Here is a 16,127-nt window from a genome sequence, read left to right as displayed (position 1 = left end):
AAAATATGTGTTTATGCAACCTCAAATCAATGGGAGTTTCAACTGGGAACCAATAGAAGCCTTCATATTCTAGAGTCCTAGAACAAACCTCTGCCAAAACCTCTTCCTTACCTTTACCTTTAAGGTTCTCGTTTGCTTCCAGATCAATAGTATCAATAATGGTCTTATCTCATACTTACCTCTGTTTCTTTTTCTTCAATAATATTTACAAGCCCCAAGAAAATATTCTGTAGTTTGATCAAAAATGGTTCTGGATAAATCGCCCAGTCTTCCCATGCTCTGAAGCATGTCATTACCCGTTGCTAAAAGTAGTAAACAATGCTAGTCATTTGTATTGAGAAGAACGTTAACAATAAATACAAGGCTATACATCTATTTAGCATGTGCCTTTACAGCATAGTCACTCCTGCTTTGATGGATTTGCTAATTTTGACTGGAAAACGATAAACCATGAGATGCTGATTGTACTATTTGTAGTTTCAATGTCTTGTTCAATAGAGAACATTAAAAAAACAAGATGGTTAAATACAGCTTGGTTTAGAGAATACTTGATATCTTTCCTCTCACCTAATATGAAAGCATCCATTCAGACCACTGAAGTACTGTAATTTTGTGTATACAAATTGCTTATTTAATAATCAGTTTCAGGTCAAAGCAGAACTAATTTAGGAAAATTGAAAATAGCAATAGCACACTGCTTAACAGTGCTTTGTTTTGTAGCACTCTCTAAGTGGTTTACAAAATCAGCATATTGCCCCCAACAATCTGGGCCCTCATTTTACCAACTTTGTAAGGATGGAAGACGGTGAGGACCAAACAGTGGACAGAGTTATCTGAATACTGTATTCTAACTACTATGCCTTCGCAGCTACCGATATTCAGTATAAAATAGATCCTCAGAATTAGAACTAAATTAGAACTAATTAGAACGTTTTTCTGGAAAAAGCTACTGCATTTTCAAATCTGTTAAAAATTCTTATTCTTTATCTAGTTTTTACCACTTATAATTATTTCTCAAGCAGGTTATAATCTAACTTTCTAATGAGGGAATTCACATTTGTGGCAATCTCCTTACAAATTTCTCTCAGAAGGAAGTTTGCTCAGGCATCAACAATATTAATGTTTTGGTTACTGGCGAAGGTAATTTTCACCTAATATTTTAAATGATACATAAATGCCTATGTTTATTTTGCCATTTATATTATGTATTTGTTATTTTATGTATAGGCCACATTGAATATATTTTATGTCCTCCTTGAAAATTTGTTAACTATATAAATAACTGAGGCATTCTGCTCATGTCACGTCAACAATAACCATGCACATACCTTAAAGTTTTCAGACTGTAAATGGCCTTGTATTGTTCGGTAGGTAGCATTCAGATCAGAATATATCTGACATAGTTTTGTCTCAAAACTGAAAAGACAGTTTTCATATGTTAGACATTTTATAGTATAAAGAACTATACTGTGAAACTCAACCAACCTAATGAAGAATTACATAAAGTTTCCACACAAAGAAACTCTGAACACCTAGTTGGAAAATGGTGTCAAGTTATGAGTAAGTTTTAAGACTCAAATACAGTAGTCACATGTGATGGATCTATTATTTGGAACCCTGGCAATAGTTGCTTTATAACTGTATTTCAATACATCATTAAAAATATATTCTATGTCCACATAGACATGTAGAAAATACAATAATAATAGTACTCTTTAACTATCTCTAACTACAAGTTACAGCAGAAAAATTAAACTGACCAAAGGAGGAAAGTCAACAGATACAAATGCTGCTTTGGTCAAAATGCAATGCACACTTTTTTTGTTTTTTGTTTTGCAAATGTGGCGATTCCCGCAGATTATGTTAAGTGTCAATATAGAGGAACCAAATAGTATATGCAAATTTTAAAGCCCAAAAGTAGTATTTTTTTCAAAAGAATTCAAAACTTTATACTTACAATTTTCTGTAATATGAAGCATTGGCAACTTTTGCAGAAGAATTGTATAACACATCAGAAACCAAATATAATCTTGCAATCTATAAAAAATATAGAATTAAGTTAACTACTGCTAATTTCATTTGTATTAAAAGATAAACATTTTAACAGGAGTATAAAACACTACAAATACAGTAAATAACTTAGAAAAAAAATCATTTTCCAACAAGTGTAATGCAGTACCAAGTCCTGTTGAAATATACCAAACTATCAGAATTTTTTCTACACAGAAAAAATCAAAATGTTAAAACTTTAAAAATGATTAGTGATTTTTTTTTCCTGAAAAGGAAACGACTGCAATTTGTATTAGAATAGTATGATTATGGCCATTAACAGATTTTAGCTTTGAATCAAGAACATATGGATTTAGTAAAACATTAGTAAACATCTTTTAATTGTCCTTTCACAGTTATTAAATAAATACCAATTCAATGTCAGTGAGAATCAAAATCATGTAGAGATCAAACATACCTTTTTAGGGAGTGGCGTTTTCAAGATGGACAATGACTCTGCAATACAGTCCACTATTTCTTCAGCAGCCTCAGCATTATTAAGACAGAAAACCATTGCATCTCCAATATCATTCTTACGCGGTGTTAACCCACGCAGGATTTCCTCTAATTTGTCCCTCTGTCTAAAATTTCAGTTTCAAATTTTTAGAACACTTAGCAACATCTTTTCCTTTATATTTTTAAATGAGTTGTGTATATTATATATCAGAATCAAAGTAACTAAAAACAATCTGGTATTAGATTGATTTTACTGAAACTAAGAACATATTCTTCCATCTTTAGTCAGCAACCAAAAAAGTTGATTAAGGGATTATGAAATGCTGCTCCAAAAAGAAAACATACAACTAGATCTTCTTATAATGGAATTTGAATATTGGGTATTACTAAATATGGGGGAATGCTGTAGATGGTCTGTTTTAGGTCTAGAGAAAAAATAGGTACATTAGGCTCTTTAAAGATGCTTACTCCTCCTTAAGTGCACCCTTCTTGCTTGGCTCTTCCACAAATGCTTCAGGTTCCTGTTCTTCAGACATCCCATGAAGATATGGATTTAAAGGGGGTGGCCTCCAAAAGGAACCATTTTTAAACATGCGAAAGTCTTCAGTCCTCCATTTGGTTGGAGCATCACCCTAACAAATAAAAACAAACATTTTAAATAAGGTAAAACAAGTGCTGGATCTTGTTTCCAATTTTGTAAGATCCCACTCTTCTTTTAAATTCCCCAGTCGTCCAGCAAGTACAGTTAACCTAATAATACTAAAATAGTTGTAAAAACATTTCCTACCTGTAGAATTGAATAAAGCTTCCATCTGTAGTATACATGGGCTGGAGTCTGATTCTCAAATAAAAATCTAAACAAAAAGCAGAGTAGAATCAAAATATTATAAAGAAAAATGAGACATCCTAAATGTAAGGCAAAAAGTATTGTAAAGTTTCAAAATAAAAATAAAAAGTAACTGTTAATACAATATTTTCTATGTAACAAATTCAACAATTATATAATATATACTACAAAACAGAACTAATGAAAATATTAAATACCTGAACATTGGATTATTGATTTCTCTATTCATGATCATGGCTTCAAACATAGGTCCTTCACGTACGACAAATTCTATCATTCGATGTATTAATGCAAGCAAGTTCCTGCAACAACAACACAGTTAAAGGAAAATTGATTCATACCTAACATTATGCAAACTATGTACCACCTAAGGCATTTATAAATGAAAAAAGATTATTTTTGCTGTATAGTTACGAACATTGCTCCAAATTTTTAAAGTATACAATTATTCTAACTTTACATAGTCAAAAATAAATTTGGACAGTGGCCTTCACTATTAACATGAGTATAAAAGAAGTCCTACAACTCCTAGATTATTTGTTCAGTACAAAATCTCATTGTTTTTTTATTTTTACCTGAGATAACTGTATTATTTTGTATGCTGCTAAGTCTCTCTGGAGTGAAGTAATTCATAATTCTTATAAATATGAATACAACTAATGGCATGCAATAAAAGATAGCATATTAACTGTTTCTTTATATAAATATGATCAAAATTACATTCATAACATTTGATAAGACTTTGTATTTGAGTAAAAAATTAAAATATTGGTTAAAAATCCTGTTTGATTATGTATAAATGTGAGGAACAAAAATACGGGAGCGGGGAGGGCTGAGAATAGCCAAGGAATTTTGGTTTCTGCAATATTTTGACAGATATATTGACAGCTTCTTTAATCACCTGGAATTCCCTATAAGATTGTGATATCAATGTATTTTTTAACAAACACAACGTTAGGGAGTAAGTTTCCTCCAGAAGCATTAAGAACTGATGAAAAGAAAGCTGTCATTAGTGTTAAACTGACTCACAGACCTCTAAATATGCTATATACTTAGTATTCTTTATTGAGTACAACTTGAGAAATTCAAAGTGTTCATTATTAAGCATTTCAAAATGCACTCATATATCTGAAGCTGTACATTAGAAAAAATAAAAACTACAATTCAATTTAAAGATTATTATTTGGGGATTTCTCAGATTTTCAGCAAGTTACTTGAATCCAAAGATAAGTTAACATTAAGAAGGTCGCAGAAGGAAAAGATTTTCATTACCACTATACTTCCAAAACTACTTCTAGAAGATCAAGGAGCTTTCTTCAACCAAAGATGGGTAAGGTGGAAAAAAATTCCTGAATAATAGAAAATCAACTAAAACCAGGTTACTCAATTTCTCTTTCCACCAGCAACTTTTTCTCACATACATACATACTTCTCTTTTAAGAGAGACATAAATAAGGAAGGTACTTTTCTTCTGTGAACTTCTTTAAGTTAAATTATTTTAGAAAGCAGTTTCATTAACCCCAATTCAGAGAACTACAAGTAGTAGATCCATATATTACTTAATATTATTTTAGCTTTTTTTCTAAAAAGTAGTATCGTAGGCTACTTAGATATACTGTAATTTTTAAGTTAAAAATAAGTTCTTGATCTTATAAAAGAAAGGTGCTAAATAAAAGTATGAAAAATCTATGTTACACATGTCCTCTTAAGCACATAATAAAGAACTCATTTTGTTGAGATGTTTAGTTGTATACAAAGGTAAGTTTCATAGCATAGAAGAAGTACTAGAACAATAAACGCTCCTCATTCCCATTTACCCACCCAAATTTCATTCTTGTATTACATGCATCAAACTGAAAGAATATTGGTTCTCTGGCACATTCAAAAGGAGTTTGTGACTACTATATGAAGTATAAATCCCAAATGTATAAGTTTAGGGTTTCAGGAACTTCAAGTGTGCATAAAATTTGCCATGAAGAACCAGAGAAAATGCACATTTGTTTTTAGTGTATAATACAAACACTGAATGGGGAAAAATCATGTTTTAATTATGACTATGACTAACCTTAAACAATTAAAAGCTAACATTAATTACTAAAAGTAGCCTTTCAGGTGTTACCTTCTACTTATTTCTTAATTTCCTATCATCATCCTTCAAATTAGTGCTCATAATATACAAATAATGATCATTTTAGTCACTGCAGAAGTCTAAGAGGAATTATTTGATCATATGGCAATTGTACTTTAAAATGGTCCTGCAAACTTAATTTCAGGTTCTGAATTTTAAGATTATAGTTCTTTGTACTTCAAGGACTACTTATCTTATATATGAAATCACCTAAAGCTCTCCTTTCATACCAATGAGACATGAGAGGTTGTATAAGTAAACAAAAACAAAACCCTTTTAGTGGTAACATTCTTTCTGAAGAATGCCTTCTCCATCAAAAAAAGAGGTACAGAATTATTTTAGTTTGATTCTATCTTTCAAAATGTGTTGTTTTATTTCTTTTTAAATTTGATTGTCTTAACTGAAGCTGTTTTATTCCTGCATTTTATCTTAATGTATTTTTACTTTTTTTTTCTTATCCTATTTTTAAGCCAGGACATCTTGACAGAATGCATCCTATAAATAATGCAAAGAAACACAATGAAAATAAGCGGCATGAACAAATTCATGAATTCCAAAGATAAATTTCCCTCCTCTTCTTTAAGCCCACTAAATTTACAATCCTAAATAATGACACCAGAGAACTCAATGGGCTTATCCTTCTCTTTTCACTATTTCCAAAACACATTGTCAGTATGTTGAAACATCCAAAACCATTTAAATTCAACAATAAAGTGAAACGTCAATTTAACAGACCGAATGTGGGGGAAATCAGTTGTTATTTACAATTGTCTATAAATTAGAATGTACATCATTCACATGATGTCATTACAAAAATCATTTTATTTCATTGGTGTAATGACACTATTACACAAATGACATAAAATGATTTAATACAACAGGAATTCTCATCCACTGCAACAGGTTTCCAAATAGGGGTTTCACAAATGTATGTATTGATATACAGATAAATATTTTCCATCACTGGACTCTTAAATTGCTGCAGTGAGCAAAACTAGAACATTCCTTTTCTGAAACAGATTTGTTTTCAGTCCTAAACAACAACAAAAATAAAGAAACATTTGCAAACACATTCTCTTGGCTCTCGTAAGTCGTATCACAAAGCTCTTCAGCACTGAAAATTGTTCTCTTTTTTTAAAAAAAAAAGCATCATTGAAAAGATGCTTGCATTTCTATCTTCAAAATGTATAGCCTTGGTTACATTATGAATGTTTATGATAAAAAAACAACATAAAACAAAAGGATAATAGTTTGTAAAACATTATTTTGGCCAACAAAAAGAAGTCTTTCAGTTATAATAAAACCACATTAATTGGAGCTGATCGTACCAATGTCTGGTCAAAAATTGTATACTTTCCCAATCCATCCCATGATGTTTTCCTGGTCCCCCGCTGCCGCAGACAGTTCAGCTGGTGTTGTTCACCAAGGCCAATGTCAAAGAGAATTTGGAAATCTTTTGTGCTAGTTTATTTTAAACAAGTGTTTGTGTTGCTATGTTTCAGAAGAGCTTTATGCTTGGCTGAGCAAGGATTTGCCTGATATATGCTGTACTCCTTTGGCCCTGAATTACATTAGACTAAATTATATCCTGATTATGAAAATTATACCTGCCATACTTAGATATGCGTAACATTCTCACCACTTAATTTAAAGAAAGATAACGTAATTATGAATTATTATGCTAAAGCTTTCAGAAGATTACAGAAAAAATCTGTCATCTAAACCTCAATCATACAAATCAACCAATGAGCCAAGATAAAAACCATGCTAACCCATAACAAAGATGATATTACTGTAATTCTGGATATAATTAAAATCTACTCCACACCCCCATGCTGATGCAATAAATGTACCTTTTTGATCATTAAACTAATAGTTTAGCCTAAAACCACTGATTTTTACTGACATCCAACAGGCCACCTTTTTAAAACATGACAACTGTAGATCTACTTTATAGTGACTGGTCACAGTAATATGGTCCTGTATGCTACCCAGACACAGTGAAAAGTACAATCTAAAACATTTTTAAGGCATACAATTGAGAAAACCTAGGCTTTCTTTGTAGCTATCTACTAAAATAATTCCAACTTCATTTCATTTAATCCTACAACGAAACTGAAATACTAGTAAAAGTCAGTTTAATATACATTATCACACCTACAAAGCAACCATTGCTCAGTCAAGACTAAACTTTTCCTCAACATCACAATTTATATAAAATTCCAAATGGGATAGTTGCTATATTTAGATCAGTAATAATAAAGAAAAACATGTACCTTTCTGTTGGGATAACCACTTTGACTATGGCTTGCGACAGAGTCTGTATATGAAGTCACATCAGATAATAAACATAGAATATGTGAGTATTGTTAACAAGTAACAAGCAAAAAATACATATGCATTGAAAATACTACACATCTATCACATGTTTTGCAGGCAATCACTGCTGCAAAGTTATAGACTATGCAATTACATAGCAAATTATTGTGTGTAGTGAACCACAAAAAGTTCACAAATTGCAAATAGGACATTCCAAATAGAATGTACATCAATGCACTGAATAGATACTATACTGGTAACAGCCCATAGGATTAGGCACAGATATCCATGTGTAGACGTAGGGCTTTTACTTTTCTCAATAGCAATTTCCCCTTTACTGCATCAATTGCTATTTTTAACATCTTCAACTTGTGAAACAAGTTACACATGCAGCACAGAAAAGCTATTTTAAAAAAATAAAAGCCTCAATGTACATAGACAAACCCACCACATGCATATGAAGGGGCTTGCCAGATGAAGGCATATACAGAAAATGGAATCATATTTTCTATTTATTAAATGAGTCCCATGCAAGCTAACATTTGTGGTGTTTCCACCATGTTTATGTGATCAGGGTATGGTATTAAATACTCTAACTTTCCATCCCCTCCTTTCTGGAGACTCACTTCTTCCAGCTTTTATTGTTGGTTTTTACAGCTGTTTAAATCTTTTGAAAGCAGTGATTTGGAATTTTTTGGGATCCTATACAAATCACATCTTTTTGAATCATCAAAGAAGTGCATGCACAGCCAGAAAACAGCTGGGAACTGCTTGCAAAACAGTTGCATGAGACTGGAAAAATGCAGTGGCACTTTGATGATTTGGAAAGAGGAGCTTCATATAGCTCCCATGTGTTCCAAAGGAGCTTTTTCAGAGGATCTGATAGCTCTACTGTTTTTAACCACAGTTAAGCATCACACTGAGAGTGGCAATACTTTAAGCTAACCAAGGTTGTGGCTTACCAGATTTCGAATCCTGCTAGGAAACCAGGATTTAGAGAATGCGACGGGGAACAGTCTGAGAGGTTTTCACCACAATTATTGTCACTGCCCAAGAAACACTTAACTATGTTAAACCCAGCACTAAATTTTTGCAGTCCAAAACTAAAACTTGCCTGAGAAAGGCAAGATGATTAAAAAGAAGGAAGCAATCCTGTAGCTTATTTGTTATATTTGTACTGGCCATTAGTTCTTAACCCTTTCAAACCTAAGAAACTTCATGAAAGTATTAAAACAATGTGATATCACTTGTGTTTAAGAGTTACTTACCATTTGTTTAAAAAAATCCTTTAACTATCCTGAAAGTTATTCTGAACAACTGATTTAATGTCTGAAATAGCTTTTTACATAGAAACATGTGAGCTCATCCTAATTAATCAATCTGGCTGAATTTAAATGTAACCTTTAAAAAGATTAATTTAGAGATTGCAAATCTGGCAGCTAACAAAAGGGGGACAGAGGAGAAAAAAACCAGGGAGTGTGGAGGGGGAAAACACATGGTGGCCAGTTTTAAAAGTGCAATTAAAAACAAAGCCCAATTATGTAGCCCAAATATGACAAGGGGATGAGGCTCATTAAACTAAGGCAGGGAACATTTAAGCAAAATTCTATCACAGAGTTACAAATGCTATCGTACAGAAAATGTACGGCCCTGGGTAACTTTTTACCTTCTCAAAATCTTCCTTGTTTTTAGGTGGTGGTAACATTGGAGCATTAGGGTTCTTCAGTCTCTCTCTGGGCTGAGCATTAAATGGCAGGCCCGAAGGAGGTGGTGGAAGGGTATGTTCCATCATTGAAGGAGGAATATATATCGGATGAGGAGGAATAGGAACAGCTTTGCCCCAGCCCAATTTCATTTCAAAAGACATGATCATCTTGCCTGGGGAAGAATTGTACTGATTTAGAAACGACATTATCAGTGTTTCAATGAAAATAGGTCCTCATACAGAAGCTCACTGTTGTCTACCATATATCATGCAACAGAAACAAATTCAGTCTTAATTTTTAAAGATATCTGTCTAAGGATACTGTACAGGTAGTGCCAAGTTATGACCAAAATTGACCCCAAAATTTATGTTGTAAGTGAAACATTTATTAAATGAGTTTGCCCTATTTTATGAATTTTCTAGCCGCAGTTAATAAGTGAATTGTTGCATTTATTAAATTAGTAACACGGCTAAGTGAATCTGGATTCCCCATTGCTCATCAAAAGGCTGCAAAAGCTGATCACATGACCCTGGGATACTGAAACCATCATAAATATGAATCAGTTGCCAAGCACCTGAATTTTGATCATACGACCGTGGGGATGCTGCAATGAGTACGAAAGTATGAAAAATGGTTATAAATCACTTTTTTCAGTGCCACTGTAACTTTGAACGGTCATGAAATGAACTGTTGTAAGTCAAGGAGTACTTGGAGTAATTAAACACTACAACTTCCAAAGATCAGTTCTCACATAAAGATATTTTATCGAATGTAAAAATGGACATAGGACTTTGTTGACATGCTACAAATACATGATTGCAATAACTGGATTTCAAATCATTCAAATACTATTATTAGAACTAAATCTGGAGTAGGCATTTTCTTTTTTTCAAATAAGTAGAAATAAAAATAAGGAACTAAATATGAAATAAATTCCTCTGAGGCAAAAATCCAGTTATATAAATATAGCAGGCAATCTGATAAATTAATTCATCTACTACCTACTAATTTATTAAGTTCAAAATTCTGAAAAGGTAAGGACTACCTTTACTTAAGGTTTTCATAACAAAGCAGAGATAAGTAAGTAAACCTTCCCCACACAATGATTTTCACTGCAACATCTTGCCTCCCTCAATGTCCCTCCTGATATCTTATATAGGCAATTAATTTCAATCCTTTAGTACCATTTAAATTCTTTAGTGCACGTTCAGCATCTCTCCTATTCATGAAGGCAACAAATCCACAATTCCTTTCTCTTGCTCTTTCTTCATCAGTCCTCGGCCACATAATTTTCACACTTGCCAAAGGCCCAAAACGTCCAAATTCTTGGCATAACATCTCTTCATTCATCTAGAAACAGAAAAGAGAATGAGGTATTTCTCAAAAGAGTGCATCTCCTATATTATGTGGGTACAACAGGGAAAAAAAACTGAAACCATTTTAATAGAGTGGTGTGATAAAAAGCATCACAAGATCCAGAGATACGGTAATGATTTGTTCTCACTGCAATAAAACATGGTTCATAATCCAATAGTGCTCAATAGCTTTGGGGTCAGTCTCAATTCTTAGAAGCAATTGGGAAAGCTGCCTACATAGAAAATGGCTTCTATAACTGACAGGCCTAGTCACACACACACCCCGAGTACAATGAATAAGCCCCATCAATACAACTATTCTCTATAATTCTATTGGGATCTCTATGATACCCAAATGAATTCCTGCAAATGAACTTGAAGCTACAGTGTAGTGCTTTGGTTTAGAACATGGAAAATTGTTAATTCTATACAGTTGTGGTAGATAACCTTTTTAGGGCCCAGTGTAGGGGAAGAAGTGGCAGAACCTGAGGATGGAGTTAAAAGAAGGATCAGCCTGGAATCTTTACATAGCCATAAACAGACTAAGTCTAAAACCCCTAGAATTTCTTAAGTAAGTATCCTCATAACATAGCTTCTATCAAAAATATCTATTTATCAAATGGGGACATTGCAAAACCAGATGCTTATGGAAAGATCTCTATTAGGCCAAAGGTTTAGCTGCAAATCTACATGTTATTAGAAGCTGTTGTTTTGCAGCACAGCAGCTTTCTATTTAATTTCTTACAAGATAAATGTAACCCTAGGCATACATTATATATTTCTGCAATACTGTAGCTAGTAACTAGTTAACTTAAAACAGAGTTGGCACTGAAGTAGATGTGAGAATATGAGTACGGAATGGACCTACAGATGGAACGATAGAGGCATGCAGTTAAAGTTAACAGTTAAAAGAATTAGCTGCTCAAGTCAAGAGAGAGAGCAGGAAACAAAACTTCTTCCTCCATTGTGTAGTTTTCCTTAAGAGATAACTAAATGCTTTTTATATAACGTATTAGAGCAGAAAGAGTAAGAAGAGCCTTGTGACAGTATAAAGTCAAGTTGCATCATATCTTTATTGTCTTTGAATTGATGATGCAAAGAAAATTAATGTCAAATCCATAGCAAGTAGGTTACAGATATTCTATAGAAATACTCATTTATCTATCTATCTAATTCAATTTAAAAACTGCAGCCACAACATGCATACATAGTAGATATAGTTGAAAGCTGGATTAAAATCTTTATTCAACCACTAATTGGAGTTATGATTTTTATATAAAGCATTATCAAAATTCCTTTCCTCTCCAAAATATTTATATGAAGCATTATGGCTAAATATGTACAATATTTGCATACTTATGATACAAACAATTAAGTATGGAGTTCATAGAAATGAATATTTTTAAGTACTCTAATTATTACCTGGGGATTAATGTTTCCAAGATACAAATTTGTTGTACTTGGATCTCCAACATCATGTGAACCTGGAGCATAATCATCCAGTACTAAAACAAAGAAAAGAAGATGTAATTCAATGCATCCATTTTAAATTAATGAAGCATATAATCAAGTTGTAAAACTATATTACTACCTGAAGATCTATTTCTTCTTGAAGGTGCGTCCACTAAAAGAAAGATCAGATTCTATTTAGTTTCAAGTTTTTGTAGAATTATGATACTGCAATACAATGATTACTTACTGGAACGGCGTTGTCCATCTGAATCTGACTGAGGTGGCTCAAAACGACTTAATCTACCTTTAGTTTTATGTCTTTCATCACGCTCTTCTTGAATTCTGTAAGAGATATTTTATAAAACTAGTAAGCAGTTTCAATTCTAATGGTCATCATTATAATTTAAAAAATTAAATCAAATTGATTTAATTTATTTTACCATTTGAAAACATCTATCTAAGTTTGGAGATAGGCTACTTTGGAGTTTGGAAATTGACCACTTTAGAGAACCCTGATGTAAAGAAATTATTTAATCAGGGTTCTTCAAAGCGGTCAATAACAGTCTTCAAGGTTGTAATTGTTATATACACAAAAATGTGAAATCACAGCTGCCAACTGGTTTTGGCCTTTATATGCATCGAGTTTCTCCCAAGAACCTAGGATATTGTAATGCAGCAATATATGTGCAGATCCAACCAGGGTGGTCTTTTGTAATTGACAGGAAGAAATTTTGTCAATGCTCAGATTTTCTAAGTGCCCCCCAAGATTTTTTGGCATGGCACCCAGTGTGCCAATAACCACTGGGACCACCGTGACCAGTTTATCCCATAATCTTTCCATTTTGATTTCCAGATACTGATACTTTGTGATCTTCTCCAATTCTTTGTCTTCTACTTTACTATCCCCAAGTATTCCCACACCAATTATGCATACTTTCTTCTTTATTATTACTATTTATTATTTATTTATTTGATTTATATTGCCGCCTATTCGCCTATGGCAACTCGAGGTGGCTTACACAATGTAAAATCATATTTAAAACAAAAAATAAAAATAAAAGCAACAAGAACTAATAAAAAGAATTAAATAAATTAGTAAAGTACAACAGAACAAAATTTGGGAAAACAAAAAACAAAAACCAACTCCCACCCCCTCACCCCGATGACAGCAGATCACACTAGCCATTTGATGGGTTCCATCCCTTTCTGGGTTCCCCGGGCCAGCTGGCAAAACCAGGTCTTCAGTGCCTTTCAGAATAGTATTAATGAGGGGGGCATTCTAATCTCTGGGGGAATGATGTTCCAGAGAGACGGAGCCACCACAGAGAAGGCCCTTCTAGGTCCCACCAGGTGTATCTTCCTCAGGGGTGGGACCCGCAGCATTCCCTGCCTCCTCACTCTAATGGGTCGGGTAGATGTCACTGGCAAGAGATGTTTCCTCAGAAAACCCGGACCAAGCCATGAAGGGCTTTAAAGATGACAACCAGCACCTTGAATTGCATCCGGAAGCAAATTGGCAACCATGCAGCTCCTGCAGGAGAGGTGACACATGTGCACACCGTGGTCTGCATAAAACCACGCAGGCCGCTGCATTTTGAACCAACTGGAGCTTCTGGATGCTCTTCAAGGGCAGCCCTATGTAGAGCATGTTGCAATAATCAAGATGGGAAGTGACCAGGGCATGAGTGACTGTGAGTAGGGACCGCTGATCCAGGAAGGGGGGGAACTGGTGCACAACCCGTAGTTGCGCAAAGGCCGTCCTAGCCACGACTGCCACCTGCTCTTCGAACAGGAGTCGTGAGTCCAGGAAAAGCCCTAGATTACACACAGGGTCTGTTTGGGGTAGTGCCACCCCATCCAAGACTAAAGGTGGTAATTCTCCCTGAACCAATGAACCCCAGACCCAGAGCCACTTGGTCTTGCAAGGGTTTAGTTTCAACCTGTTGCTCCCCCTCCAGCCTCTAACAGCCTCCAGGCACTGCGAGAGGGAGGACACAGCAACACTTAACTCACCACGGGCCAAGACATACAGCTGAGTATCATCAGCATATTGGAGATACCTCAGTCCATGGTGACCCAGCAGTTTCATATAAATGTTGAACAGGAGTGGAAAGAGTACTGAGCCCTGTAAAGCAGTGGGCGAGGGTTGGATCTCTCCCCTCCTATCAACACTGACTGAAAGTGAACTAAGACAGCACAAGGCCTCCCACTCACATCCTCCAAAGCCATCCCAGGAGAATCCTATGGTCAGTGGCATCAAAAGCCGCTAAGAGGTCAGGGAGAGCAAGGATGGATGACTACCCCCATCCCGCTCCTGCCATTTATATTACTGTTTATCAAAATAGTATTTATTAAATTATTTTCATGTAATAAATATTTGGTGATTGATGAACAATCTGAAACTTCATAAAAGTGCTGATGACCTGAAGAGTTTGAGGATCCAGATTTAAGCCATGGATAAAGCTATCTCAAAGAAACAAAATATTACTACTCACTATAAAAACTTCCTTTCAGTTTGAGATACCCACTACAAATTATATCTCCCCTTTACTGCCTGGCAGGCTGAATTATATTGTAACTTAGATGAAAGTATTGCTGTCTTATCCAATCTGACAGCTGAGCTTGAGGCAGAAAAATAATTTGCATCATTAGACAGTTGTAAAAATAGAAAATACACTTTTTGAGAGTAACCCTAAGATGGTAAAAATTGAAAATGTCACTAAGTACTCACTAAAAATACAGCACTATATAGCATTTTTTTTAAAAAAAAAACTGCCCGGGAATTAAGACTCATAAAGCAAACTTCTATCCAATGGATGTATGTGGAATTACTTGTTCCAAGGAGCTTAGATGGAAGTATAATTTTAAAAATGGGGTGGGGACTGTGGCGCAGAAATGATGAGAAGGTTGGTAAATAATATTATTAAAGTCTAGAGGACATTCTCTCTTGTGCAGTTTCCTAATTAATAAAACAGTTGTTTATTACCCTTCAGATATATGAGATTATTAAAAATGTCATTTTGAGAGCAGAAAGATATAAGCTGGAAGTTTTAAAAGATGGCTTTCTAAAGAATCAAAGAAAGCATCAAAATAAGGAAAGCCCTATCAGAGCTGGAAAAAAAATCTATCTAGATGAGTAGCCTGAATAATACAAAATAATACAAAACAGCAGACAGACGCCTGATAGTAGAGCACATAATATTTGAGACATTTCAAAAAAAAAAATTCCCTCCATATAACTTTTTACCTTTGTGCAATCTTTTTGTTTTTCCTACTCCAATTAATGAACCTTTCGCAAGAGATTTTAGAGAACTAGTACATCTTTCTATGCTAGAACTATATCAGTAGTTCATTCAGGAAATAATTTTAAGACAGATAAAATTGAAATCAATAAAACCACATATTATTCATCCCCCATTCTTAGATACCATATTTTTAGCTGTTTAATATTAAAAATATTATTGATTCTGAAGAAACCATAATCCCAAGTAAATAAAGGATAACTGTATCAATAAGGCAATGACTGCTACTAGATCACTGTACATTCAGCATAAAGTTTTGAAAAAGAGACTGTAAGTGCTGTCTATTGAACACACTGTAATGCAAACAACTTCAGTTATTTTCATGAAGAATCTAGGGATTAAGAGTAAGATTCCTCCAAGAACCACTACTGAAATATTAAAAGATGCTTAGGCTTGTGTCTGGGGTTTGAAAGGTCTGATATCTTATTCCCATAAGGAGAATTATATGAACCAGAAGGAGAAAACTGCCAGTCTTCTCCAAAGGATTCTTGATTACTTTTCAAGTAATTAAGT

General features: G+C 34.0%; 1 protein-coding gene across 3 annotated transcripts in view; it reads right to left on the bottom strand.

Moving 5' to 3' along the window:
* Positions 1–16,127, bottom strand: part of U2SURP (U2 snRNP associated SURP domain containing) — a 44,521-nt gene that overhangs the window by 11,768 nt on the left and 16,626 nt on the right. For 2 of the 3 annotated variants that reach the window (XM_026701575.2, XM_087933281.1), the window contains 13 exons: positions 12,560–12,654; positions 12,452–12,484; positions 12,283–12,365; positions 10,690–10,855; positions 9,466–9,677; positions 7,757–7,800; positions 3,550–3,654; positions 3,293–3,359; positions 2,974–3,137; positions 2,468–2,630; positions 1,958–2,037; positions 1,329–1,416; positions 180–302 (listed from right to left, as the gene is read on the bottom strand). In XM_026701575.2, coding sequence (XP_026557360.1) covers positions 180–302; positions 1,329–1,416; positions 1,958–2,037; positions 2,468–2,630; positions 2,974–3,137; positions 3,293–3,359; positions 3,550–3,654; positions 7,757–7,800; positions 9,466–9,677; positions 10,690–10,855; positions 12,283–12,365; positions 12,452–12,484; positions 12,560–12,654 — 1,423 coding nt within the window. The remainder of the gene's footprint in view (positions 1–179; positions 303–1,328; positions 1,417–1,957; positions 2,038–2,467; positions 2,631–2,973; positions 3,138–3,292; positions 3,360–3,549; positions 3,655–7,756; positions 7,801–9,465; positions 9,678–10,689; positions 10,856–12,282; positions 12,366–12,451; positions 12,485–12,559; positions 12,655–16,127) is intronic. The other variant, XM_087933282.1, reaches the window with a different exon arrangement.

The sequence above is a fragment of the Pseudonaja textilis genome, chromosome 4 (genome assembly GCF_049901715.1).
Source record: "Pseudonaja textilis isolate UNSWEBS1 chromosome 4, rPseTex1.2, whole genome shotgun sequence".
Classification (NCBI taxonomy): Eukaryota; Metazoa; Chordata; class Lepidosauria; order Squamata; family Elapidae; genus Pseudonaja; species Pseudonaja textilis.
The sequence above is the reverse complement of the archived record's forward strand: the minus strand, read 5'-3'. Positions and strand labels throughout refer to the sequence as shown.